The sequence below is a fragment of the Papio anubis genome, chromosome 9 (assembly GCF_008728515.1).
Source record: "Papio anubis isolate 15944 chromosome 9, Panubis1.0, whole genome shotgun sequence".
NCBI classification, from domain to species: Eukaryota; Metazoa; Chordata; class Mammalia; order Primates; family Cercopithecidae; genus Papio; species Papio anubis.
Window position 1 is genome coordinate 100,925,101 of NC_044984.1, and position 25,639 is coordinate 100,950,739.

At 41.0% G+C, this 25,639-nt stretch overlaps 1 protein-coding gene and 1 pseudogene across 4 annotated transcripts in view; one reads left to right on the plus strand and one right to left on the minus strand.

Moving 5' to 3' along the window:
- RFX4 (regulatory factor X4) overlaps positions 1-25,639 on the plus strand; it is a 179,214-nt gene that overhangs the window by 15,464 nt on the left and 138,111 nt on the right. For 3 of the 4 annotated variants that reach the window (XM_003907090.3, XM_009181595.2, XM_009181593.2), the window contains exons 1-2: positions 2,725-2,929; positions 10,342-10,428. In XM_003907090.3, coding sequence (XP_003907139.1) covers positions 2,860-2,929; positions 10,342-10,428 — 157 coding nt within the window. In that variant the 5' untranslated portion in view covers positions 2,725-2,859. Of the gene's footprint in view, positions 1-2,724; positions 2,930-10,341; positions 10,429-25,639 lie in introns of those variants that run through there. The other variant, XM_003907089.3, reaches the window with a different exon arrangement.
- Positions 22,740-23,651, minus strand: LOC108581111 (annotated as a pseudogene).

Consider the following 25,639-nt stretch of genomic DNA (forward strand, 5'->3'; position numbering starts at 1 on the left):
AAACAAATAGAAATGCTATGTTTGCTGGAGTTACAGTTCTCTTACGTGCGCTTATAGATACGAGACTTGCGACCAATACACACAAAAAAAGAAAAGAAAGGTAGTTACCAGGTTAGAGTGGTGGGATTGTGGGAAAATATGTTTCTCTTTTCAACATTTTAAAATGTAATTTCTGCAATAAACTTACAGGAAAGATAAAGGCATTTTGCCTGCGAGAAGGATGTTTTGGTGGCTTACCTCAAAAGTTCAGGCTGGGTTAAAATCTATTCAGCTTCTGTAGCCAGGAGTGCCTGGCTCCTGAGGTTTTAGGGGAATCCACATCCCCAAACAGAGCAGGAGAGGTAAAAATAAAATAAAAACCCAAAACTGGAAAAGGCAATGATGTCAAGGATGGGATAATATCAGATGCCATGCAGAGCAAGTAACCTTGGCCTCAATGATTCTTTCCTAATTTTATATTTTAATAATATTGTTATAGTAGAAATAGAAACAAAGAAAAAAGTCTGCTAACATTAAGTAGTAGTAGGTACACCTTTCCCCAGAAGTTGAGGAAAAATGAAATTTTTGCAACCTGGTTATGCAATAACGTACATGAATGCTAGTGTTCCCAGGGATATTTTCAGAGCTGAGATCTGCTTTTACACTGAATTTATCTTCGACAGGAGATGGCACTGAACACCTTAGGTTGAATTTTCTCTAGTGTCTGAAGACTCTTGGTGAGTTCATGAACAAACGGCATTGGTGTATCATTGGGAGTTCCCTCGTTCTTTTTTTTTTTTTTCTTGTACATTGCAGATAATGACCCCTTAGTTAATTTCCTTGCCCGCTTTAGAGTTTTACATACTGAGTTTCCCTAAACAGGGAAAGGGTAGCCACATTATTGAGCACCTATTGTACGTCTGGTGTTATGTTAGACACAGCTTAGAATTCACAGTGAGACTTTAATGTGCATATAATAATTACCAGTATCATAGCACAGGTGAGTGGTTAGGATCAAGTCAGATTCAAATCCCTGCTCAGCAGCTTAACGACTGTGTGATCTTGGGCAAGTCTTCACTGTGATGATGATGACAATGACAATGATGATGATGAAGGTTATGGTGCTTGTGTTGGGAGGCCATATTCCAGGAGAATGATATTAGCGTCATCTCAGGCTCACCTGTGTCCTGTTGTGATTGAGACTCCAGCTGATGAGGAAGAGACACAGAGCCAGTGATCACATGGATTGTCTGGGGAGTGAACACAGTTAACTGGAAAGAGTTCTTATATTTTCTCCACAGCATTCTTTTTTTTAAACAAATTACTTCATCCATCCAGTTCAGGTCTTTAAGACATAATGAGTTTCTAGTGGCCTCCTACAGAGAGGGACAAGTAAGTCTTGGTTCGCTTGGCTCGATCCTGGTTTATGCATGTGATCCTGGCAAAATTATTAATGATAGTGCTTTTCAATCTCAAAAGTGTTCAGGTTTGGGTGATAAGGGATATGGTCACCCTTACTCCGTGGCCTCCTTTTCTATTCTCTCCCCTCTAAAACGTGTTTAGCAGCACCAGATGAAGTTGCCCACAGAACTGCTTTACTTATGCCCCCCTCTACTAAAAAACTTTATGAGGTTCCCAACGACCTACTGAATACAGTCCAGACTCCTTAACCCAGCACTGAGTACAGAAGCAAGGCTTATGTATGTGCATCCCCTATAGCATATCGTAAAGTGCTTATCAAGTAGCATGATCTCAGGAAACACGTATTGATACCTGAATCAATGTGTGTAGTCATGCTCAGGCTGCTTGTCAGTTTCTTGAATGCATCTTTCTTCTGCCTGCTTCAAGAACTTCGCACATGCTGTTCCTTCTGCCAGGAAGATGCTTCTTCCCCCTCCACCTGGTTCGTGCCTTCGCATTCTTTAGCTGCCAATTTAATGCTGCTTCCTCCAAGAAGCTTCCTAACTACCCCCAGATTAGACCGAACCCCCCTTTTTTTCTCTCGTGTAGCACTCTTGGCAATTGCATCGCTGTGTGATTATTTATAGTTGTCCACACTAAACTCTAATCTTCCAAAAAGACAGAACTGTCCATTGAGGCTGTGTCCCTCCTGTGTAGTCAGCCCCTGGTTCATGGTACCCCATAAATAGTTGCCAAATGAAGACAGGGATGAATGAATGTGGGCTACCCTTTCTGAGCCAGTGCAGTCCGCGTCACCTATTTAAAGTCCTCCAATAGCTTCTTAGCACACTTGGAATAAATGTGAAGTTCCTAGGAGGGTCTGCAAGTCCCTACATACTTTGGATTCTTCCCAACTTTCTACCTCATTTCCTGCTGCTCTCCCCACCTCTCGCTTCGCCATGCTGGCCTCCTGGCTTCTCCTCACACACCCAAGGCCACCCAGACCCTTGCACTCCAACATCACCTCATCAGAGAGGCCTTCAGTGTCCCCACTGCCCAAAAAGCACCCCCACCTCTCTTGATCTCCCATTCTATGGCTTTATTTTCTTCATAACACTCACTTTCTGCTGTCTTCTTGCTAATTTGTCTCTGTCTCCACCACAGAATATAAGCTCTCTGAGAGCAGGGACCTTGTCTGCCATGTTCATCACTAGCTGCTCAGAACCTGGCAAACAGTAGGTGCTAAATCAATACTTGGTAAACGAGGGAAGGAGTGAAAGCAGAGGCGGGGCAGGGCCCCTTCCTGGAACCCAGCAGCCCCTGGGGCAGGGCCTGTGGCGTTGCCATGGCAACCCACTGACCTGAGCCACCCCCTGGAGAGGCCACAGCTGCTGGCTTCCTGGGCTTCTCCAAGCTTCTGTGTGTCGCCACTGCCACCGGCAGGGAGCCAGGAGAGAGACAGAAAGGGGCTGAGAGAGAATGATCAAAAGGAGAGCCCACCCTGGTGCGGGAGGCGACAGGACCAGGCCTCGACGGCGCCGTTCCACTGGTAATGACCAGGGCCCAGGGAGAGGAGACTGGGGTGGGCCTGGCACCCCCAGGGGGAACCGGGGCCAGGCCTGCCCTTGGTAGCTGTGAGTGTGGCGTGTCAACTCTTTTGTAGCGTTTCTGGAGCTGCAAGTTCCTAAAATAGGCCCCAGCACAGTGCCCTGAGAGACTGTTGATACAGTGTGAATAACAGCCTCTATTAAATCCTGGTGACACTTTCTAAGTCAGGAGGCGTTTTCTACAGGTATTGCATAAGTCAGGACCTCCGTGTTCTCATCCAGTGCCTCAGGAACAAAACTCAGCGTGTTCACTTCCCCACTGCTTGAACACCACGGCTGGCTCCCAGCTGCCTGCAGGCTTCGTGGCCTGGTGGGCCCGGCGGGCAAGGCCTTTGCAATCTGCTCCTAACGGACTCTTCCACCTGTCTCCCAGCACTGGGAGTCACAGGTCGGCGAACGCTTCACCTTTCCCAGAACCACCAGGCCTTTCACAGCTTTGTGCCTTTGTCCTGAAGGCAGCCCTCCTGCCTGAAATGCCCTGCTTCCCTCCTTGGTCTGGCAGGTGCTGAATCCTTTAAGGACCAGCTGAAATGCCACCCCCTCTGTGAAGCAGCCAGGCTTTCCCCTCCATGGAAGCTCTCCTCTCTATGCCCCACAGCATCTTATTATAATACCAAACATTCCTGGTACCTGCTTGTAGAGGCAGTGTGGGCAGTGTGGGCAGTGTGGGCAGTGAGCACACCCCAGCCTTGGAGTCAGACAGACCTGACCTAGCTCAGCCACCAACTAGCTTCTCTGGGTCTGAGTTTCATTCTTGCAAATCAAAGTTAGTCAAGTCTCCGTTTCAGTTGCTGTGAGCAACAGAGATGAAGCACGTGGAGCGGAGCGACCAGCACTGGAGGTCACTCAATAAATGCCAGACATCACCATTAGGCATCTGTCCCTGTCACTCAGCTGTGAGTTCCTGGTGGATAGAGACCATGCCTTCCTCATTTTTCTACGGCTCTTAAAGCCAAACACACTAAGTGCTTTACCTTTATAATTCCAGTTAATCTTTGAAGAAATCAGGCAGGTAAGAATTCAGGACGGTTTAGGAACCATCCCAATGTTACATAACTAGTAAGTGGCCAGGCTGGGATCTGAGCTCCAAACCCCACTTTCTACCAAGCCCATCTCTGTCTTCTCTTTCATGTTGTACCACCTCCCCCTTGATCACTCTGCATCAGCCCCCTGAGCCTTCTTGCCATTCCTCAAATAAGTCAAGCATGATCTTTCCTGGGGTTGGTGGTAACCTTCACCCTTGTGGTCTCCTCTTTCTGAATCTTGGAAAACCTTGCTCCCTCACTAAACTCAGTGTCTGCTCACAGGCTGTTTCTTCCCAGAGGCCTTTCTGGTGGAGAATCCCCGCTCCTCCTCTCTCATTCTCCATTATTTTCTTCCTTTACTTTTCTTTATCACAAGCATCACTACAGCTATGTGCCCAATACTGTACTAGGCTCTTGGGGACAAGGTACTGAACAAGATACACAAGGTCATTAGAATTTACGTGTTAAGGGTGGGAAAAATAAGTGATTTTTTAAAAAGGGAATAAACAACAACAACAACAACAAAAAACCCAGATACTTTTAGGTCTTGAGACGCTAGTCCACCAGAGATATCCTGTGTAATGTATGTGTGTCCTGTTGAATAGCTTTTGTTCATCTCTTCTATTTGAACACTGAAGATACTTGATAATTATTTGGAAAATGAATAAATGGATGCATGGATAATCTAAGAGATTCCTGTCAATGTGTCCTATAAACTTCAAGGATTACCTGGCTCTTGATAACCATCTTAATAGGCCCTTTCTGCCAGGTCAATATGGGTTTGTGAAGCATCACTCTGAACCTTGAACTGCCTTGGACATGCCATGTCCCCGATGCGGCTACTTCTGAGTTATTCTTTGCTGCTGTGAAGAGAATGAAGCCTTGTAGAAAACCTGATAACTATATATGGCTCTGCTCAACCTCATTATATGTACCCAGGAGAATAACTTCACATTGGGGTTTCCAAATCTTCAGTCCAAAGTGAAGAGGCACAAAGATCTTCCTCTAAGGAATGTGGGCTGAACTCCCTGAAAGTGAAAATCCATAGGCATTATCTGCCTCCTCCTTCCTGCCCATAATCCCAGATGAATCAGGGGAAGGGATGCTTCACAGCCCAGGAGCCTCTGCTCACAGCTGTAGGCAAATCCTCTTGGGCACTTGCACAAGCTTGGTCCTTACTAACAGGTCAGATGATTTTTATAGAACAAGAATGAGGCAATTGGGAATAGGAAGTTATCTCAGTAGGAACTGAACTCTCTTTCTCCTATGTCCCATGCAGTCCCCAGAATTCAGTACCAGTATTGCAGCATTGATCACAGTCTGCCTTCCTTTAGAACTTTTGCTTCAAGCCTAACTTTCCATATCTATAATTAGAGATATGAAAACATGACATGTAGTGCTGTTCTGGGTCCAATTTAGACAACATATGTGAAAATGGCTTCTATAGTACCTGGCACTCAATAGGAACTTAATTTTTTAGAAAAAACGTGTATTTATTGTGCAACATCTATGGAGCCAGGCACAGGGCCAGCCACTGGGTGTGAGATGATGGACAAAAATGACAGGGTCCTGCACTCATGAGCTCAGGGGGTAGCACATGCCTTACTTTCTACTTGGTAACTAGAGGGCAGAAGCCAGTCTTGTTCATGTTTATATCACTACAACTGCTCTCTCTCTTTTTTTTTTTTTTTTTTGAGATGGAGTCTCACTCTGTCACCCAGGCTGGAGTGCAGTGGTGCAATCTCGGCTCACAGCTATCTCTGCCTTCCAGGTTCAAGCTATTCTCCTGCCTCAGCCTCCTGAGTAGCTGGGATTACAGGTGCATGCCACCCACACCCAGCTAATTTTTGTATTTGTAGTAGAGACAGGGTTTCGTCACATTGGCCAGGCTGGTCTTTATCGTCCTGTCTCAGCCTCCCAAAGTGCTGGGATTACAGGCGTGTGCCACTGCGCCTGGCCACTACAGCTTCTCTTTAGCACAGCTTCTTGCATCTAGAAGGCACAAAATAAATGTGTGTTGAATTTTGCTTTATTTGGAAAATCGCCTTTGATGTGTTATACTTTTCCATGCCTATGCGGTTAAAAAAAAGAGAGAAAATGATTAGGAAATTCTGTAGATATGTGGATGTATCTACTTATAAGCTATGCATTCTTTGACATATGTGTCACTGATGTAACACTTATTGAGGCCAGACTACAGGAAAAACTTTATAACAGTACTAGTGGAGAGTCAAAAGAAATAGAATAAAACAGGCTCCATTCTTAAGAGGTTTAAATTCTAAACTGAAGAGGCTTCTGTGTATGACAAAGGCTGACAAAAAATATGTAAATGAATTTAGCGCATTATATAAGTAGAGTTTTAGCAAAAGTTCGAATACAAAGCAGACTGAGAAAAATGCTGCAGAATTGGCACATTGTTCTGAGGACTAAATGGGACATAGGAGGAGAAAGCTCAGTTCACATTTGGAGAGATCATTGTGATTATGACCTGAGTTTGAATGCTGGTCTTCCTCTTACTAGCCAGATGACTTTGGACGAGTCACTGAATCTCTCTGAGCCTTAGTTTTCTTATCTCTAAAACGGGCCTATTAATAGCACCCACCTCTAGGACTGTAATGAGTATTAAGTATGATGATGTATGTAATGCAGTTGTATGATACCTCACCCATAGTGACAGCTCAATATATACTGAACTTTATTATTATAAAATCACATCACCTACAAATCAATAAGGTGGAAGAACACAGTGTTTCATTCAAAATTCAGTATACATGTCATTCTGCCCAAGTAATTCTTGACCTCTGCAAGACCGAAATCCATTGTTAAAAATAATTTTAAAGTACATAACATTGACTTCAGCTGACCTAAAGAGAGGCCTTCCAGTCATAGGAAGCTACCTGGCTTATGAGACATGAATTGGAGATGCTACTCCTAAGAGCTCCACTAGGGAAGAAGACAAAGGTCAAAGTGCCCCTGCAGATTCAAGGCCTGTATCTGGTTTGGATATCTCAGAGTGTTGCATCCACATAGTCTGGAATGCAAGACCCTTGAATGCATGAGAACTCCAACTGTCCAGAACAACACAGGTGATGGTTCTTTCACTGTTCAGACCATGGTCTGAACCCTCAGAGTCTATCCCAAGTGCCACGTGTTCACATGGACATTGATTAACTAGAAGACACCCAGAAGCAGGTGAACTGGATGGCAAAGAAATGGGAACATTTTTTTCCAAGAAAGAGGTGAAACAATGCGGTTCTTTGATGGGGGTACTTCAACCAGAAATATGGGGAAATGATGATTATCTTCTCATATCTGCAATGTGCCAGTGAGACCAGACTTATTGTGGGTTGCCCCAGGGAGCGCAGTTGGCTACAGGCATAGACTGTTGGGTCAGAGAGATCTGAGTGGGTGCGATGGGTGAGATGTGTTCTCTTTCATTTTCACGGCACCTCCCACCCTCTCCCACTTCTTGTAGCCTTGCTTTCATCTCTCTCCAATGTGGGATTGCACAGTGTGGAGGACAGGTGCTGCCGTCAGGAAAGTTCTTTCTTTACTTGAGCTCTTGTGGGTGGGCGCTGTGCTCTCTTGGCTTACCTGGTTATTAGAACAAGCTCGTCTCGGGAATGTTGCCACAAATTCTTCAGAGAATGTCCCACCAGTCACGGGGGTTCTCGCCTGCGAGAACAGACCCTTCTAAGGACTCTGATGTTAACAGGCCTGAATCCAGCGCAGGCAAATGGGTGAGAGGGAGAGTGCTTCCCTTAGTTCCTGTTTCTGACAATGTGGGGATTGGGGTGTAGATGTGAGTGCGTGTGAGAGTGACTGGGTGTGTATACCTATCTAGGAAGACCAGGGGTTGGCCCAGAACTATAGATATTGCTTTTGATGGTATGGTTTGGTGGAGGCAGGGGCTGCCAACTTCAGCAGATGCCATCTACATGTAGCCATGGCTGCTGCCAGGGAAAATGAGCCAGGAATTGAAAGGATGAGAAGATCTAAGTGGAGACATTCTAGAGAATCCTGAAACGAATTCTGGAGATTTGTAAGCAGATGTGCGTTTGGATACAGTGTGATGACAGACACCTACCCCCAGCTTTGAAACATTACAAGCTGTCTGTCTCCACATTGTGCATTCGATATCTGGAAGGGGCAGCGTTTTGATGTTTTGAATTTCTCTGCTCCTCAGTATTTCCTGGGAAATATCAGATTTCCATATCCTGTCAACAAGCTGGCCCTTGTTCCTCCCCTCGGATATTTTCCCCCTACTTATTCACAATTTTGGAAGCAGCTTTTAAAAGAGCAGTTTGTTGGGACATAAAATACGAAACAAAACAAAAATCCGACATCTCTCCCGGCTGTTAACATTGATTTCCCCTCTCCACATAGCTTACTCGTCTACGTGGCTTCTTTTTACAATGTGTAACCTAAGGTGTTAACTAATGATCTTTTCCTCAGCTCTTTGAATTATGAAGAGTCACATTACTTAATCCCTCTAAATCCCAGTTGCTTTCTAGGAAAAATAGAGATTAAAATCCTTGCTTCAGAGAGTTGTTGTGAAGATTCAATGAAATAACTTATGCAGAGGGCTGGCATGTTCAAATAGGTGTACAATAAATACCAGCTCCCAGATCATAAAGAAGGCATGGGGAACCACACTGCCCAAAAGCCTGCAGCCATAGGTGTAGCCATTTCTGCTATAACACCCCATATGCCTTCCTAAAAATCACCACATTATACAGAATCGGCCAACAAAGACCACTGAGTTTACTGGAAAAATAAGCTTAGGGGCACAATACTGAAAAACCTTGTCAGTGACACATAATAAAAGACAGAAACCTAATAAAAATGATATCACAGTTTTGCACATGTTAAATGGTTTAGAAATACACAAATCCAATAAAAATGGCACTTCACCTTGGAAAAGACCTGAAGATTGCCTTTAGAGGTGGGCATCGGAAGGGTTGCAGCCTGTGAGTTATTATGAAGTGAGCAGGTGTGACTCACAGCACAATGTGGACCAAAGTAGCTGGTAGATGTCTGAGCGTGAGCATGTTCCGCATGTTTCTGTGGTGCTCAGTATAATGGGGGGAGGGGCGTGGAGTTTTCTGCATTCACCTAATGTTTTTATGAAATAAATGGAGCATAAAGAGACACAAAGTTTGCACTCTGCTCAGATTGTTCCCAAATATATCACTTGCATTGGGACACATTTGTTTTCTCAAGACAAGTGTTATAGTAGAGCTGACTGTACTTAGCTGATGTTGTTGAATGATGAATGAATGAATGAATGAATGAATGAATGAATGAATGGTGGGTGGTCTAGAAAACAGAATAAGTATTACACTACATTGCGACAAATACATTTGTATTTGTAGCCTTTGAAACTGGATTAAAAAAAAACAACCCATAGTCTTGGATTTTAAAAGGGCTCCATAGCGGCTGGGCACAATGGCTCACGCCTGTAATCCCAGCACTTTGGGAGGCCAAGGCAGGCGGATCGCCTGAGGTCAGGAGTTCGAGAACAGCCTGGCCAACATGGTGAAAACCCGTCTCTACTGATAATACAAAAATTAGCAGGGCTTGGTGGCGGGCGCCTTCCCAGCTACTCAGGAGGCTGAGGCAGGAGAATAGCTTGAGCCCGGGAGGCGGAGGTTGCAGTGAGCCGAGATCACGCCATTGCACTTCAGCCTAGGTGACAAGAGCAAACTCCATCTCAAAAAAAAAAAAAAAAAAGGGGGGGGCTGCATAGCTACCATAGTGCTTTTGATTTCTCTTCCTGCTATGGCTTCCAGTCTGTGAGAGCTCTTTGAGGGGTCCCTGGCCAAAGGGAGGCAAGCTACAAGGTTCCCTGTCCTCTTCCAACCAGAGTCCCTAAAGTTTTACCTGTTTTTCTTTTTGTTTTCACTTGAAGAAAAGTTCTGCTGCTAATTCACAAGTTTACAAACCACCACCAGTGATTCAGTTGAGCAAGTCTGGTTTTACAAACTGCTACTCAGGAACATACCTTCTTTGCTCAGAAAGCTAATCCTCAGTTGGTACTACAAATACTCCAGAATTCGTAGAATCTGACCAAGAAATACTCAAGTGAGGCTTCAAAGAGCCATTTTGCATCCAAACTACTCAGCAGTCTCAGCAGCAGCAGCAGTGGTGCACATGGAACTCCGTGTAAAATCCCATTCCAGTCTGGGCAGATGCCACATGCATGTTGATGAGCATTTAAATCTAATGCGTTTATGATGTTCTGTCTCTTCTCAAACACCCACAGCAGTTCTGTGATTTTCTTTTTCTTTTTCTTTTCTTTCTTTCTTTCTTTTTTTTTTTCTTTTTAGAGAGCTGGATTGAAAGATGTCTCAACGAAAGTGAAAACAAACGTTATTCCAGCCACACATCTCTGGGGAATGTTTCTAATGATGAAAGTAAGTGCTTGAAACGCATTCTTCCATGACATCTCAGACGTGGCCAGTGTCCTGATGGGAGGGTAGTGCCTCTAGATTGCTAGACTGGGCCGAGTCACCTGGAACAAGATGCTCTCCAGCTATTTATGAAATATCCCAGGACCTCTCTGTAATATTCCACAATAGGGAGTGGAATCCATTCAGGTAGACCTGGAAACTGAGGCCACAGCAAAACCTGTGTTTTTATACTTTAAACTGTTTATAGACTCGACTTCTGCAGGGGACTTGCTAGCCTGCGTTCCCAAAGACCTTGTTATAGTGATGCTCCAGTCGGGCAAATGTGGTCCCTGGTTGGGAAAGGCCATTCTCAGTGTCCACTGTAAATATGGGTTCAAAGTAGTTGTGTCACAGGATTGTTGTTTTAGTCATAAATGTCCTTGATATCAGAAAGCAGAAATTTCTTCCAGTTCTCGGACTAGAGAGCTAGAGTTGACTGAAAGATGTACGCTCCTGTGTTTACACCTTGCCCTGTTTTGTGTCAGACTGGGGCTTCTGGGTGCTATATTAAGAGCAGTAGGCTACTCGGAACTTGTATTTTTTCCCTTAAACACTAAAATAGAGGGATCAGCTTATTATAAGTCCAATTTTTTGCAGAGTCAGAAATGACTTTCTTCCATGGTTGGTAAGGTGCATCTTCTTAGTTCAGTTTTCTGAAAGCATGAGCCCCGGCCCACCTGCTCCACAATCCCCTAAAACATTTGCTAGATCTACTCAATAGCCCCCTCCTGAGTCTTAGCTGAGGTTGTCATTCTGTCATCACCATGTCACTTCATTTTATAAAACTGAGCTACATTGGCCAGGTGCGGTGGCTCAAGCCTGTAATCCCAGCACTTTGGGAGGCCAAGGCGGGCGGATCATGAGGTCAGGAGATCAAGACCACGGTGAAACCCCGTCTCTCCTAAAAATACAAAAAATTAGCCGGCCGCGGTGGCAGGTGCCTGTAGTCCCAGCTACTCGGGAGGCTGAGGCAGGAGAATGGCGTGAACCCGGGAGGCGGAGCTTGCAGTGAGCTGAGTTTGTGCCACTGCACTCTAGCCTGGGCGACAGAGTGAGACTCCGTCTCAAAAAAAAAAACAAAAAAAACCCCAAAAAAACCCTGAGTTACACTGAACATAAACTATACAAATCTTATGTGAGTAGTTTGATGTTTTTTTTCTTTACATATTGTATCCACTGGTGTCATTACCACCCAGAAAAAGATATAGAACATTTCTTGTCCCCCAGGAGGCTTCCTCATCAGTCACTACTGTCCTGACTTATCAGTATAGCCTGTTTTTGCCTGCTTTTAAAACTTCATATAAATGGGATAATGGACTCTATATTCTTTTGTGGGTAACTTTTCTCAGTCAATATAATGTCTGTGAGATTCATTCATGTTGTTGTCTCTAGCAGTAGTTATTTCTTTCCCATTGCTGTATAGTATTTCACTGTATGCATATATCACAATTTACAGATCTTTTAAGTGTTGATGAATATTTAGTTGTTTCAAGTTTTTGATTACTAAGAATAAAACACTACTCGGGAGGCTGAGGCAGGAGAATGGCATGAATCCGGGACGTAGAGCTTGCAGTGAGCCAAGATCATGCCACTGCACTCCAGCCTGGGCAACACAGTGAGACTCCATCTCAAAAAAAAATAAAAGAATAAGGCCAGGCGTAGTGGCTCACGCCTGTAATCCTACCACTTTGGGAGGCCGAGGCAGGCAGATCACGAGGTCAGGAGATCGAGACCATCCTGGCTAACACGGTGAAACCCTGTCTCTACTAAAAATACAAAAAATTAGCTGGGCGTGGTGGCGGGCACCTATAGTCCCAGCCTCTCGGGAGGCTGAGGCAGGAGAATGGCATGAACCCAGGAGGCAGAGCTTTCAGTGAGCCGAGATTGTGCCACTGCACTCCAGCCTGGGCGACAGAGCGAGACTCCATCTGGAAAAAAAAAAAAAGAAGAAGAAGAAAACATATCTGAATATTCTAAGTTTTATTTAATTTTGGCAAAATCTACATAACATAAAATGTATCATTTAATCATTTGAAATGTACAATTCATTGGTGTTAAGTACATTCATTCACCTTGTTGTGCAGCCATCTACACCATTCATTTCCAGAGATTTTTTCATCTTCCGAGACTGAAACTCTGTACCTGTTAAATAGTAGCTTCTCATTCTCCTTTTCCCTCAGTCTCTGACAACTACTATTCTACTTTCTGCCTCTGTTAATTCGACTGCTCTAAGTATCTTCTATAAGTGGAGTTGTAAAGTATTTGTCTTTTTATGACTGGCATGTTTCACTTAACATAATGCCTTCAAGATTAATCTATGTTGTAGCATGTGTCAGAATTTTCTTCCTTTTGAAAGGCTGAATAATATTCCACTGTATGGATATGTCACATTGTCTTTATCCATTAAGACATTGATGGGCAATTGAGTTGTTTCTATCCTTTGGTCATTGTAAATAACACTGTTGTGAACACAGGCATACAAATATCTTTTCAAGTCTCTGCACCTAATTCTTTTGGGGGCACAGACCCAGAAATGAAATTGTTGGATAATATGGTAACTCTGTGTTTAATTTTTTGAGAAACCACAAAAATGGTTTCATAGTGGCTGTATCACTTTACATTTCCACTAGCAAGGCACAAGAGTTCCAATTTTACCAGTTCCTAATCATCATTTATTATTATTTTTTTAAAATAATAGCCATCCTAATGAATATAAAATGGTATCTCGTTGTGGTTTTCATTTGCAATTACCTAATGGTTGGTGATGTTGAACATCTTTTCATGTGCTTATTCACCATTTGCATATCTTCTTTGAAGAAATGTCTAAGTTCTTTGCCCATTTTAAAATCAGGTTGTTTTCTGTTGTTTTAGGAGTTCTTTATATATTCTGGATATTAACGTCTTACCAGTTATATATACTTGCAAATATTTCCTCCTATCCCATGGCTTGCTTTTTCACTCTGTTGATTGTGTTCTTTAATGCACAGAAATTTTTATTCTAATGCATCCAATTTAACTATTTTTTCTTTTGTTGTCTGTGCCTTTAGTGTCATATCTAAGAAATCCTTGTCAGATTCAATGTTGTGAAGCTTTTGCCTTTTTTTTTTCTGAGAGTTTTACAGTTTTAGATCTTACATTTAGATTTTTGATCTGTTTTGAGCTAATATTTGTATATGGTATTAGGTAAGAGTCCAGCTTTATTCTTTATTTTTAGACAGTCTCACTCTGTCACCCAGGCTGGAATGCAGTGGTGCTGTCTTGGCTCACTGCAACCTCCGCCTCCCACGTTCAAGTGATTCTCCTGCCTCAGCCTCCTGAGTAGCTGGGATTACAGGCATGTGCTACCAAGCCAGGCTAATTTTTGTATTTTTTTTTTAGAAAGGGTTTCACCATGTTGGTCAAGTTGGTCTCAAACTCCTGACCTCGTGATCTGCCCCCCTCAGCCTCCCAAAGTGCTTGAATTACAGGCATGAGCCACTGTGCCCGTCTGAGTCCAGCTGTATTCTTTCGCATGTTGGTATCCAGGTTCCCCAGGTTCCCCAGCACCATTTGTTGAAAAGACTGTTCTTTCTCCCATTGAATGGTCTTGGCACCATTGTCAAAAAACACTTGATCATGTATGTGGAGGTTTATTTCTGGGCTTTCCATATTACTCCATTGATCTGTATGTCTGTCTTTATGCCAGAACCGGACTGTAGCTTTGTAGTAAGTTTTGAAATCAGGAAATGTGTGACCTCTCATGTTCTTCTTTTTCAAGATCGTTTTGGCTATTCAAAGTCCCTTGAGATTCCATATGAATTTTAGAATGGATTTTTCTATTTCTGCAAAAAAAAAAAAAAAAAAAAAATGCCACTGGGTTTTTGATAGGCATTGCATTGAATCTATAGATAGATTGCTTTGGGTAGTTTTAACATCTTAATAGTAAGTATTCCAATCCATGAACACAGGATGTCTTTCCATTTATTTGGTGTCTTTAGTTTCTTTCAGCAACAACATTTAGTAGTTTTCAGTGTACAAGTGTTTTGCTTCCTTGGTTAAGTTTATTCCTAAGTATTTTATTCTTTTTGATGCTATTGTACATGAGATTTTCTTAATTTCCTTTTGAGATTACTCATTCTTAGTGTATAGAAATGCAACTGATTATTGTGTGCTGATTTTGTGTCCTGCAACTTTGCTGAATTCATTCATTAGTTTTAACAGTACTTTTGTGTTTGGGTATGTGTTAAATCTTTGGAGTTTTCTACATGTAAGATCATTTCGGCCGAACGCAGTGGCTTACACCTGTAATCCCAGCACTTTGGGAGGGCGAGGGAGGTGGATCACCTGAGGTCAGGAGTTCAAAACCAGCCTGGCCAACATGGCAAAACCCCATCTCTACTAAAAATACACAAATTAGCTGGGCATGGTGGCAGACACCTGTAATCCAAGCTACTTGGGAGGCTGAGGCATGAAAATAGCTTGAATCTGGGAGGCAGAGGGTGCAGTGAGCCAAGATTGCACCACTGCACTCCAGCCTGGGTGACAGAGTGAGACTACATCTCAAAAAATAATAATAATAATAACTTTATTTCCTTTTAATAATTTGGAATGTTTTTATTTCTTTTTCTTGCCAAATTGCTGTGGCTAGGACTTCCAGTACTATTTCAAATAGAAGTGGTGAATGCAGGCAACCTTGTCTTGTTCCTGATTCTAGAGAAAAAGCTTTCAGTCTCTCACCTTCGTTAGCTGTTGTTTTTTAAAATATGACCTTTATTATGTTGAGGTAATGCTCTTCTGTTCTTAGTTTATTGAGTGCTTTTGTCATAAAATGGTGTTGAGTTTTGTCATATTTTTTTTCTCCATCAGTTGAGATGGTTACGTAGTTTTCCTTCATTTTGTAGGAACCATCAGTTGAAATAGTTATGTAGTTTTCCTTCCTTGAATGCAAGGATGGTCTGGCAAACAGAAATCAATTGATATAATGTATTTATTGATTTTATGCCAAACCATCCTTGCATTCACGGAATATATCCCATTTGGTCATGATCTGTAATCCTTTTACTGTGCTGCTGAATTCTGCTTGTTAGTATTTTGCTGAGGATTTTTGCATCTATCTATCTATCTATCTATCTATCTATCTATCTATCTATCTATATTTTTTAGATGGAGTCTCACTCGTTTGCCCAGGCTGGAGTGCAATGGCACAATCTTGGCTCACTGCAACCTCCGCCTTCCAGGTTCAAGCAATTCTCCTGTCTCAGCCTCACACATAGCTGGGATTACAGGCGCCCGCCACCACACCCAACTAATTTTTTGTATTTTTAGTAGAGATGGGGTTTCACCATGTTTTTGGCCAGGCAGGTCTCCAACTCCTGACCTCAGGTGATGCACCCTCCTTGGCCTCCCAAAGTGCTGGTATTATAGGTGTGAGCCACCGCACCTGGCCTGCATCAATATTTATAAGGGATATTAGCCTGTAGTTTTCTTTTCTTGTAGTATCTTTATCTGGCTTTCATATCATGATAATGCTGGCCTCATAGGATAAATTTGAATGTGTTCCCTCCTCTTTCATTATTTTGAAGGAATTTGAGGATTGGAGTTCTGAACATTCTTGTATATCTTTTGGTGAACATGAGCACTTATTTTTGTTGGTATGTTCCCAGGAGTAGAATTGCTAGATTGTAATGTATAGGTATATTTAGTTTTAGTAGATACTGCCGAAACAGTTTCCTAAAGTGGTTGTGCCGATTTAGACTCCCACTATCAATTTATAAAAGTTTCAGTGTTTCACTTCCTTGTCAACATTTGAGATAGCCATTCCTTCTAATATTAGCTATTTTCATGGGTGTATAGCGTATGTCATTTTTGTTGCATTTTTTCTGATAAATAATGAGTATAGCATCTTATTATATGCTTATTAGGCATTTGTATATCTTTTGTGAATTACCTCTTCATGTCTTTTTTTTTTTTTTGAGTCAGAGTCTTATTTTTATTTTTTATTTTTTATTTTTTATTTTTATTTTTTTTTTTTTTGAGACGGAGTCTCGCTCTGTCACCCAGGCTGGAGTGCAGTGGCCGGATCTCAGCTCACTGCAAGCTCCGCCTCCCGGGCTCACGCCATTCTCCTGCCTCAGCCTCCCGAGTAGCTGGGACTACAGGCGCCTGCCACCTCGCCCGGCTAAGTTTTTGTATTTTTAGTAGAGACGGGGTTTCACTGTGTTAGCCAGGATGGTCTCGATCTCCTGACCTTGTGATCCGCCCGTCTCGGCCTCCCAAAGTGCTGGGATTACAGGCTTGAGCCACCGCGCCCGGCCGAGTCAGAGTCTTGCTGTGTCGCCCAGGCTGGAGTGCAGTGGCATGATCTCGGCTCACTGCAACCTCTGCCTCCCAGGTTCAAGTGATTCTTCTGCCTCAGTCTCCCAAGTAACTGGGATTACAGGCACTGACTGATTACATGCCTGACTAATTTTTGTATTTTTAGTAGAGATAGGGTTTCAGCATATTGGCCAGGCTGGTCTTGAACTCCTGATCTCGAAATCCTCCCGCCTCGGCCTCCCAAAGTGGTGGGATTACAGGCATGAGCCCCCGCACCCGGCCCTTCTTCACGTCTTTTGCCTGTGTGTTTTTTAAAAATTATGTTGTTGGTTTTCCCCTTAAGGGTTTGTAAGAGTTGTTTTTATATCTTGAATAGGAGATATTAATATTTGCCAGGTAAAAGTATTACAAATATCTTCTCTTGGTTTGTGGGTTGCCTTTTTATTCTCATAATGGTAACTTTTATGAACACAAGTTTTTCATTCTAATAAAATTCAATTTATTAATGTTTTTCTTTTATAGTTAGTGCTTTGGTATCCTATTAAGAAATTTTTCCTTACCTGAAGTTCACGAAGATCTTTTTAACAGATCATCTAGCAGCTTTACTATTTTACCTTTCATTTTTATATCAATAGTTCATCTGGAACTTTTGTGTATGGTGTGAAGGAGGAGTCAAAGTTCTTTTTTTTTCTTATTAATTAACTGATAGAGCATGATTTCTTGAAAAGGTCACCCTTTATCCACTGAGTTCCAGTGGTGCCTTCATCATAAATTGGCAGATTATATACATTTGGATCTGGGTCTGGAGTTTTATTCCAAACTGTTGGCCTTACTGTCTATTTTTGGGCTAATACTACAGTCTTTATTACTGCACCTATACAATAAGTCGTGATATCTGGTGCATAAGCCCTCTTGTTCTTGTTTACTTCTTCAGTATTGCTTTGGTTAATCTACATTCTTAACCATTCCATATTGATTTTAGAATTAGTTGTCATTTTTTCACATATGCAAAATACCTGCTAGGATTTTTGATGGGGATTGCATTGAATCTATAAGAAATTTGGGAAGAACACCTTAACAACATCAAATTTCCAATTAACATATGTTGCATTAGGCCTCCAAGTATTTGGATCATCTTTAATTTTTCCCAGCAGTGTTTTGTAGATTTCACTGTAGAGGTTTTACACATCTTTCTTTAGACTTATTCCTAGATAATTGATGTTTTTCAATGCTAAAGTAAGTAGTACATTTGAAGTTTTTTCTAATTGTTAGTTGCTAGCATATTAAAATGCAATTATTTAGATAACTTTGTATTTAGCCACTTTGCTAAATTTGCTTATTAATTTAAAATTTGCATTTTTTGAACGTTCTATGAACATCATCATGTCACCTGAAAATAATGACAGCTTTGCATCTTCCTTTATAATCTTTGTATTTTTATTTGTTTTGTGCCTTATGTACTGGCTGGGACCTCTAGTGCAATTTTGAGGTGACGTAGTGATAGTGGACATCATTGCCTTTTTCCCAACCTAAGTGGTGAAAGCATTTAGTGTTTCACCATTAGGTGCGATATTTGCTGTGGATTTTTGTACATACTCATTATCAGGTTGAGAAAATTCCCTTCTATCTTTGGTTTTCTGAGAGACTTTTCTTAAATGGATGTTGAATTTTATCAAACACTTTTTCTACATCTGTTTTGATGATCATATGTTTTTCTCCTTTATTCTATTAATACTGTGAATTACATTGGTTGAGTTTTGAATGTTAAGTCAAACATGCATTCCTGGAATAAATCATACTTGGTCAGAAGTATGATCTTTCTATATACTTCTGGGTGTGATTTTTCTATATTTCAGGCTGGATTTTGTTAAGGCCTTTGGCGTCTATGTTCATGAGATTTGTGGCCTATGATATTTCTTTTTTATGATGTTCTTGTCAGGTTTTGGTGTCAAGATTATACAGGTCTCATGAACAGGGGTAGGAAGTTTCATACTTCTCTATTGTTTTGAAGAGTTTATATAAGATTGGTATTCTTTATTTCTTAACTCTTTGGAATAATTCAACAACTGGGTTTGGAATTTTCTTTGAGGGAAAGTTTTTGATGATGGATTCAATTTTCTAAATAGTTATTAGATTATTTATATTTTTATTTCTTTTTTTACTTTTAGTAAATTGTTACTTTTAAGGAATCTGTTTCATCTAAATTTTCAAGTTTATTTACATAATGTTCAAACTTTCCTTTTATTACTTTTGCCTTTATTTATTTATTTATTTTTTTGAGATGGAGTCTCACTCTTTTGCCCAGGCTGCAGTGCAATGGCATGATCTTGGCTCACTGTAACCTCTGCCTGCCAGACTCAAGCAATTCTCTTGCCTCAGCCTCCTGAGTACCTGGGACTACATGCATCCGCCACCATGCCCGGCTAATTTTTTTTTTTTTTTTTTTTTTTTGGTAGAGATGGGGTTTCACCACGTTGGCCAGGTTGGTCTTGAACTCCTGACCTTGTGATCTGCCCACCTCAGCTTCCCAAAGTGCTGGGATTACAGGCATGAGCCACCATGCCTGGCCACTTTTGTCATGTTTTTAACATCTATGTTGATGTTCTTTCATTTTTGATATTGGCAATTTATGTTTTCTCTGTTTTTCTTCAGCAGCCTTGCCAGGGTCTATCAATTTTAATGGTCTTTTCAAAGGTCCAACTTTTGGCTTTGTTGTTTTCTCAATTTACATCTTTTAAGAATTGCATTCATTTCTGCTCTTATCTTTTTTCCTTCCTTCTACTTTCTTTGAGTTTAATATGCTGTCTTTTTCCAGATTTTGAGATAGGTGCTTAGATTATTGATTCTCAACCTTTCCTAAGATATACATTTAAAGTCAAAAATTTTCCCGTAAGCATTGCTCGATTAATCCCAACATTTTTCTGATACCACACTTTCATTATTATTCAGTTAAACACATTTTCAATTTTTTATTGTGATTTCTTCTTTTACTTGGCTTATTTAGAAATCTGTTGCTTAATGTCCCAACATTCATAGATTTCCTAATTGTCTTTCTGTTGTTGATTTCTCTTTTAGTTCCACCGTGGTCAGAGGACATATTCTGTATTATTTCAAAATTTGAAATTGTTGAGACTTAGTGTCTGTCCCAACATATAGTCTATTTTGGTTAATGTCCATGCACACTTGAAAAGGATGTATATTTTGCATTTTGAATGTACATTTTGGGTTTGTTGTTGTTGTTTTTGGGACAAAACCTCACTCCATCACGCAGGCTGGAGTACAGTGGAGCAATCTCAGCTCACTGTAGCCTCTACGTCCCAGTTCAAGTGATTCTCCTGCTTCAGTCTTCCACGTAGCTGGGATTACCGGTGCCTGTCACCACACCTGGCTAATTTTTGTATTTTTAGTAGAGACAGGGTTTCACATGTTGACCAGGCTGGTCTTGAACCCCTGACCTCAAGTGATCCACCCACCTCAGCCTCCCAAAGGGCTGGGATTACAGGTGTGAGCTACCACGCCCAGCTGAATGTACATTTTAAATGTCCCAACATATAACCTATTTTGATTAATGCCCATGTGCACTTGAGGAGAATGAGTATTTTGCATTTTGAATGTACATTTTGAATGTATACTGGATGGAGTGTTTTATAGATATCAGTTATGTGAATTTAGTTAATTATGTTATTTAAATATTCCATATCCTTACTGTTTTACTGTTGTTATTGTTTGTTCTCTCAGTTATTGCGACAGGTATGTTAATATCTCCAGCTCTGATTATGGTTGTAGCTGTCTATCTTTTTAGTTTTGTTAATTTTTACTTTATATATTTTGAAGTATTAATTTCTTAGAAATTTAGGATTGCTATGTCCTCTTATTGAAATGACTTTTTTTATTATTGTTAAATATTTCTACCTTATCTCTAGTAATACTTTTTGCTTTGAAGTCTATCTTGTCTGATATTAATACAGCTACACCAGTTTTCTTTACACATGGGTTGCTACGGTATATCTTTTTCATCTTTTTATTTTCAGTCTTACTATATAATCTTACTATATTTAGTTCAGTAAAGTTTTTAACTATAGCTTTTTTGAAAAACAAAACCCAGTCTGATAATCTTTGAATTTAGACCATTTAAATTTAATATTGTTACTGACATTATTGAGTTTAAGTCAACAAACTTACTATTTATTTTTTATTCGTCCCATCTGTCTTTATTCCTTTATTCTTACTTTTTAGCTTTTTGGGAAGGGATTAATAGAATTTTTAAAAATATTCGATGTTTTCTTCTGCTAGCTTTTCAATTATACATTCTCTTAGAGTGGTACTATTGGGGATTACAATATGCATTTTTGCATTCTTCACTTATTAATACATCTACCTCACATTACTCCTTCCCTCACTTCAAGCACAGGGGAAGAACACCATCATATTTTAACCTCATTTTCCTCTTTCTCATCTTCTGAGCTCTCATTTTAATGTATACATCTTCTACATATGTTATACACCCCACAAGGCATAATTATTATTGTTTTAAGCAGTCAATATTTATTTTTATTTATTCACAAATTTACCCTCTCCAGGGTTCTTTCTTCCTGTCAGCAGTTTCATGCTTCCATCTGGAATCATTTTTTCTTTAACTCAGAGAAATTCCTTGCAGATTTATTATCATACTGTGTGGTATAGTGTAGATCATGAAACACATCTTTATTTCACATATATTGTTGCAGGATATTTTTGCTAGTGATAAAATTCTAGGTTGGTGAGATTTTTTTAAATTTTAATTTTCCTTTCAACACTTTTAAGTTATTCCACTGTCTTCTGGGGTCCAAAAATGTCTATTGAAAAGTTAGTCATCAGACGTATTTTTACTCCTTTGAATGCAATGTGTCTTTTTGTCTCTGGCTGATTTAAAATTTTTTTCATTGTCTTTGGTTTTCAGTAGTTTGACTATGATGTGCATAGATACGGCTTGCTTGTTTTTATTCTTCTTGGGGATCACTGAGCTTCTTTAATGTGTATGTTGTCTTTCATCAAATTTGCAGATTCTTTGCCATTGTCTCTTCAAATATTTTGTCTTCCTCAATCTTCTCATCTTCTGGAGCTGCAGTTACATGAATATTAGACCTTTGATTATACCTCTTTTTTTATGTTTTGCTCTGGTTTGTCCATCTTCATTCCTTTGTACCTCAGTTTTGTATTTTTTTAATTGACCTGCCTTTCAGTTCTAAATTCCCATTTTCTATCGTGTCTAGTCTTCTATTAAACCCATCCAAGTGATCTTAATTTCAGATATTGTATTCTTCTGTGGTAGGCGGTCCAATTGATTCTTTTCTCATAGTTTCTAAATCTTGATTGATATTCTCCATTTTTCATCTGTTTTGTCCATCATTTCCTCTAATTTGACCATATTTTTCTCTATCTCCTCGAACATATTATCCATAGTTATTTTAAAGTTCCTGTCTGCTAAGTCTAGTATCTGAATTATCTCTGGATCTATTTCTATTATCTGGCTATTTCTTGGATTTCAGGTATTTTTGGTCCTTTTGAGGTTTTTCAATAACACTTCATAGTTTTTTATCCAATACTGGACATTATGGATGCAAAGTTGAAGAGCCTTTGGGTGAAGGATGTTAACTTTCTCCAACAAGTATTGAGTTTTGTTCTAGCAGGCAGAGAGAGAGAGCTAGCAGATCTCCTTAATCTTGTCAAACCTAGTATATTTCGCTTTTGTCTGTACTACTAGGGTATGGTTTTTATTCCTAAAGCCTGGCCTTTCTGGGTGTTTACCAACTTCCCTCTACTTTGACCCAGCTTAGACTCCAACCCTAACCAATTAATGATTGGCTCTTTAGTCTCTAAGCTGCTACTTTCCCCTCAGTTTCTTGGTTACTCACTCTGCATGTATAGCTTGGAGTGGGCTAAGGATTTGAGGGGTAATTTGAATACAAGTATGTTTGTCTCTTTCTTTTTTTTTTTTTTTGGTAGTTAGCTATTTAATGAGGTTCTTAAGACATTTAGAACACCAATTTGTGAGGATAAATTCCATTCGTCAGGGCAAACACAGATCACAGGTAGCCCTGGAGCTGAGGAACAGCTTTGATTTTTGGTAGAATTTGTGAGTCCACAGCTTTCTGATCAGTCTTGCGCTGCTCTGTAATCTCGTACTTCTCTTTTTCTATGTAGAAGATCTCACCTTCCTGGTGTCTGGGCTTCCGCAGCTGCTGCTTCTTGAAGTAAGCATCAGTAAGATGTTTTGGGATTTTGATATTGCTGATATCGATTTTGGTTGAGGTGGCAATGACAAATTTCTGGTGTGTTCTTTGTAGAGGAACTTGATTGAGGACCAGAGGTCCAGTCACAAGTAACTAGCCACTAGCCAGCTGCTTCAGGAAAACCACGCTCTTGCCCCTGTGGCGTCCAGTGAGGATGATCAGAATGGTCCCAGGGGTAATGCTGGCTCGCAGTTTTCTCACGTGCTGACTGAAGGGTTTTTTGCTGTGGCTCAACAGCTTTCGAGGCACATCTTCAGTAGGATATTATGTAGGCATTTTGCGAAGTTTAACCACCCGGGTACCGCCGTTCTTGTCACCACCAACTGGTTTTGTAAGAGTTGCAAGAACCTTCTCCTTCTTTTTCTTTTCAACCTTGGATTTAGCGGCTGAGTACTTCCTCTTCTACATGGCCTTTCTGGAATACATGGCAGATCGGGAATACCTGCCAATTCCTCTGACAAGGACAGGGTTGCGGCTGCAATGGGGCTTCCCCTTCTTGGGCTTCTTAGCCTCGAGGTTACCCTTTTTCACCTTGCCACCAGCATCAGCCTTCTTGGCTTCCGGTTTCTTCTCTTTAGTATCTGGCTTCTCAACTTTTTCACCCGCCATCTTGCAAGATGGGAAAGAGGTGTCTCTTTCTTTAAAGTTCTCTTCTCTTTGGGATTTTGCTCCTTAGATATTAGCTACTCTGTTATCCTCAAACTCTCCTTAGCTCAATAGACTATACTCTTTGCTTGGGTTCTATTTCCCAGTGTAGCAATTTGGAAAGATCTTTCAGGAAAACGCCAAGGTGACTGTAGAGCTTACTTGTGGTGCTTCCTTTATTTCAAGGCTTGTAGTTCCTCTAGTCCTGTCTGCATTTATTGCTCTCCAATGTTTTCAAATAGCTATTTGTATATTTTCTAGCTTTTACAATTTGGTGGGTGAGTTAATCTAGTGCAAGCTACTTTATCATGGAGGGAACTGGAAGTCTGATTATCAACAACTCTTAGACAAGGAAATTGAGACCTAGAGAAGTGACGTGCCTTTCTAAGATTATACAAGAAGTCAATACCAGTGCTAGATCTAGAACATGGGCCACCTGACTCTTGTCCAGATAAAAGAATAAAGGAGTTTCAGTTCACATTTTGCATTTATTTTCAAAACACAAAGATCACATTTTAAAAAGTCCCACAACTTTAAAAGTTATGTGTACATATATTTGGAAAAATATCTGAGGAAAGAAAATAATTGCCTCTAATCCCACTATGTAGAGATAACCACTCCTGATGTTTTTGTGTTTCCTTCCAGTCTTTTTTCTAAGAATATATTGTTAAGCAAAATTATATATATATATTTATTTATAGTTAATATGTATATATAGCTATCATTTACTGAGCAATGAGAAGTGCTTTAATTCCATGATCTCATTTCTTTCTCACAATAGTCCAAAGAGGCGGCTTATGATTATGAGCTTTACTTCCATGTGTAGAAATTGAAGCTCAAGCCTACTTGCATTCAAATTCCCCTCAAGTCCTTAGCCCACTCCAAATTGCTTCTTTTTTTGAGATGGAGTCTCGCTCTATTGCCAGGCTGGAGTGCAGTCATCTCAGCTTACTGCAACCTCTGCCTCTCGGGTTCAAGCAGTTCTCCTGCCTCAGCCTCCTGAGTAGCTGGGACTACAGGCACGTGCCACCACATCCAGCTAATTTTTGTATTTTTAGCAGAGATGGGGTTTCACCATGTTGGCCAGCATGGTCTTGATCTCTTGACCTCGTGAACTGACTGCCTTAGCCTCCCAAAGTGCTGGGATTACAGGCGTGAGCCGCTGTACCTGGCCCAAATTGCATTTTTCCCCTCTAGCAGATGTCAAGAATCTTGCCCAAAGTCACATAGCTGTTAAGTGGTAGAGTTGAGATTTGAACTTAGGTCTATATGTCTGCCTTTCAGCATTAGTCTTTTATAGTGTTTTTTGCACTTGTCTGCCTCTCAGAAAGTAATAAACCGTCATGTTTCAAAGACTTGGCATTGGAGATTTCATAATTTGCCAGTAGGAACACCAAGAGTAGAGCTCATCACCCCCATTTAGTGACTGATCTGATGTGTCAATATTTGATTGTGCCTTGTCATCTCCTTTACTAGACTAGAAAGCCCCAAGAAGGCAGGAATGTTGTGTGGTTTACTGTTGTAACCCCGGTGCTTACTACAGGACATGGTTGAAGTTTTAAAAATTACTTATGAGGGGCGGGGCGCGGTGGCAAGACGGGCGGATCACGAGGTCAGGAGATCCAGACCATCCTGGCTAACACGGTGAAACCCCGTCTCTACTAAAAAATACAAAAAACTAGCGGGGTGAGGTGGCGGGCGCCTGTAGTCCCAGCTACTCAGGAGGCTGAGGCAGGAGAATGGCGTAAACCCGGGAGGCGGAGCTTGCAGTGAGCTGAGATCCGGCCACTGCACTCCAGCCTGGGCAACAGAGCAAGACTCCGTCTCAAAAAAAAAAAATTACTAATGAGGAAAAAACCACTCTGCTTTAGCATGTTAAGAATGCTTTGACCTGTGGTCCCAGCTACTCAGGAGGCTGAGTTGGAAGGATTGCTTGAGCTGGGGAGGTGGAGGTTGCAGTGAAC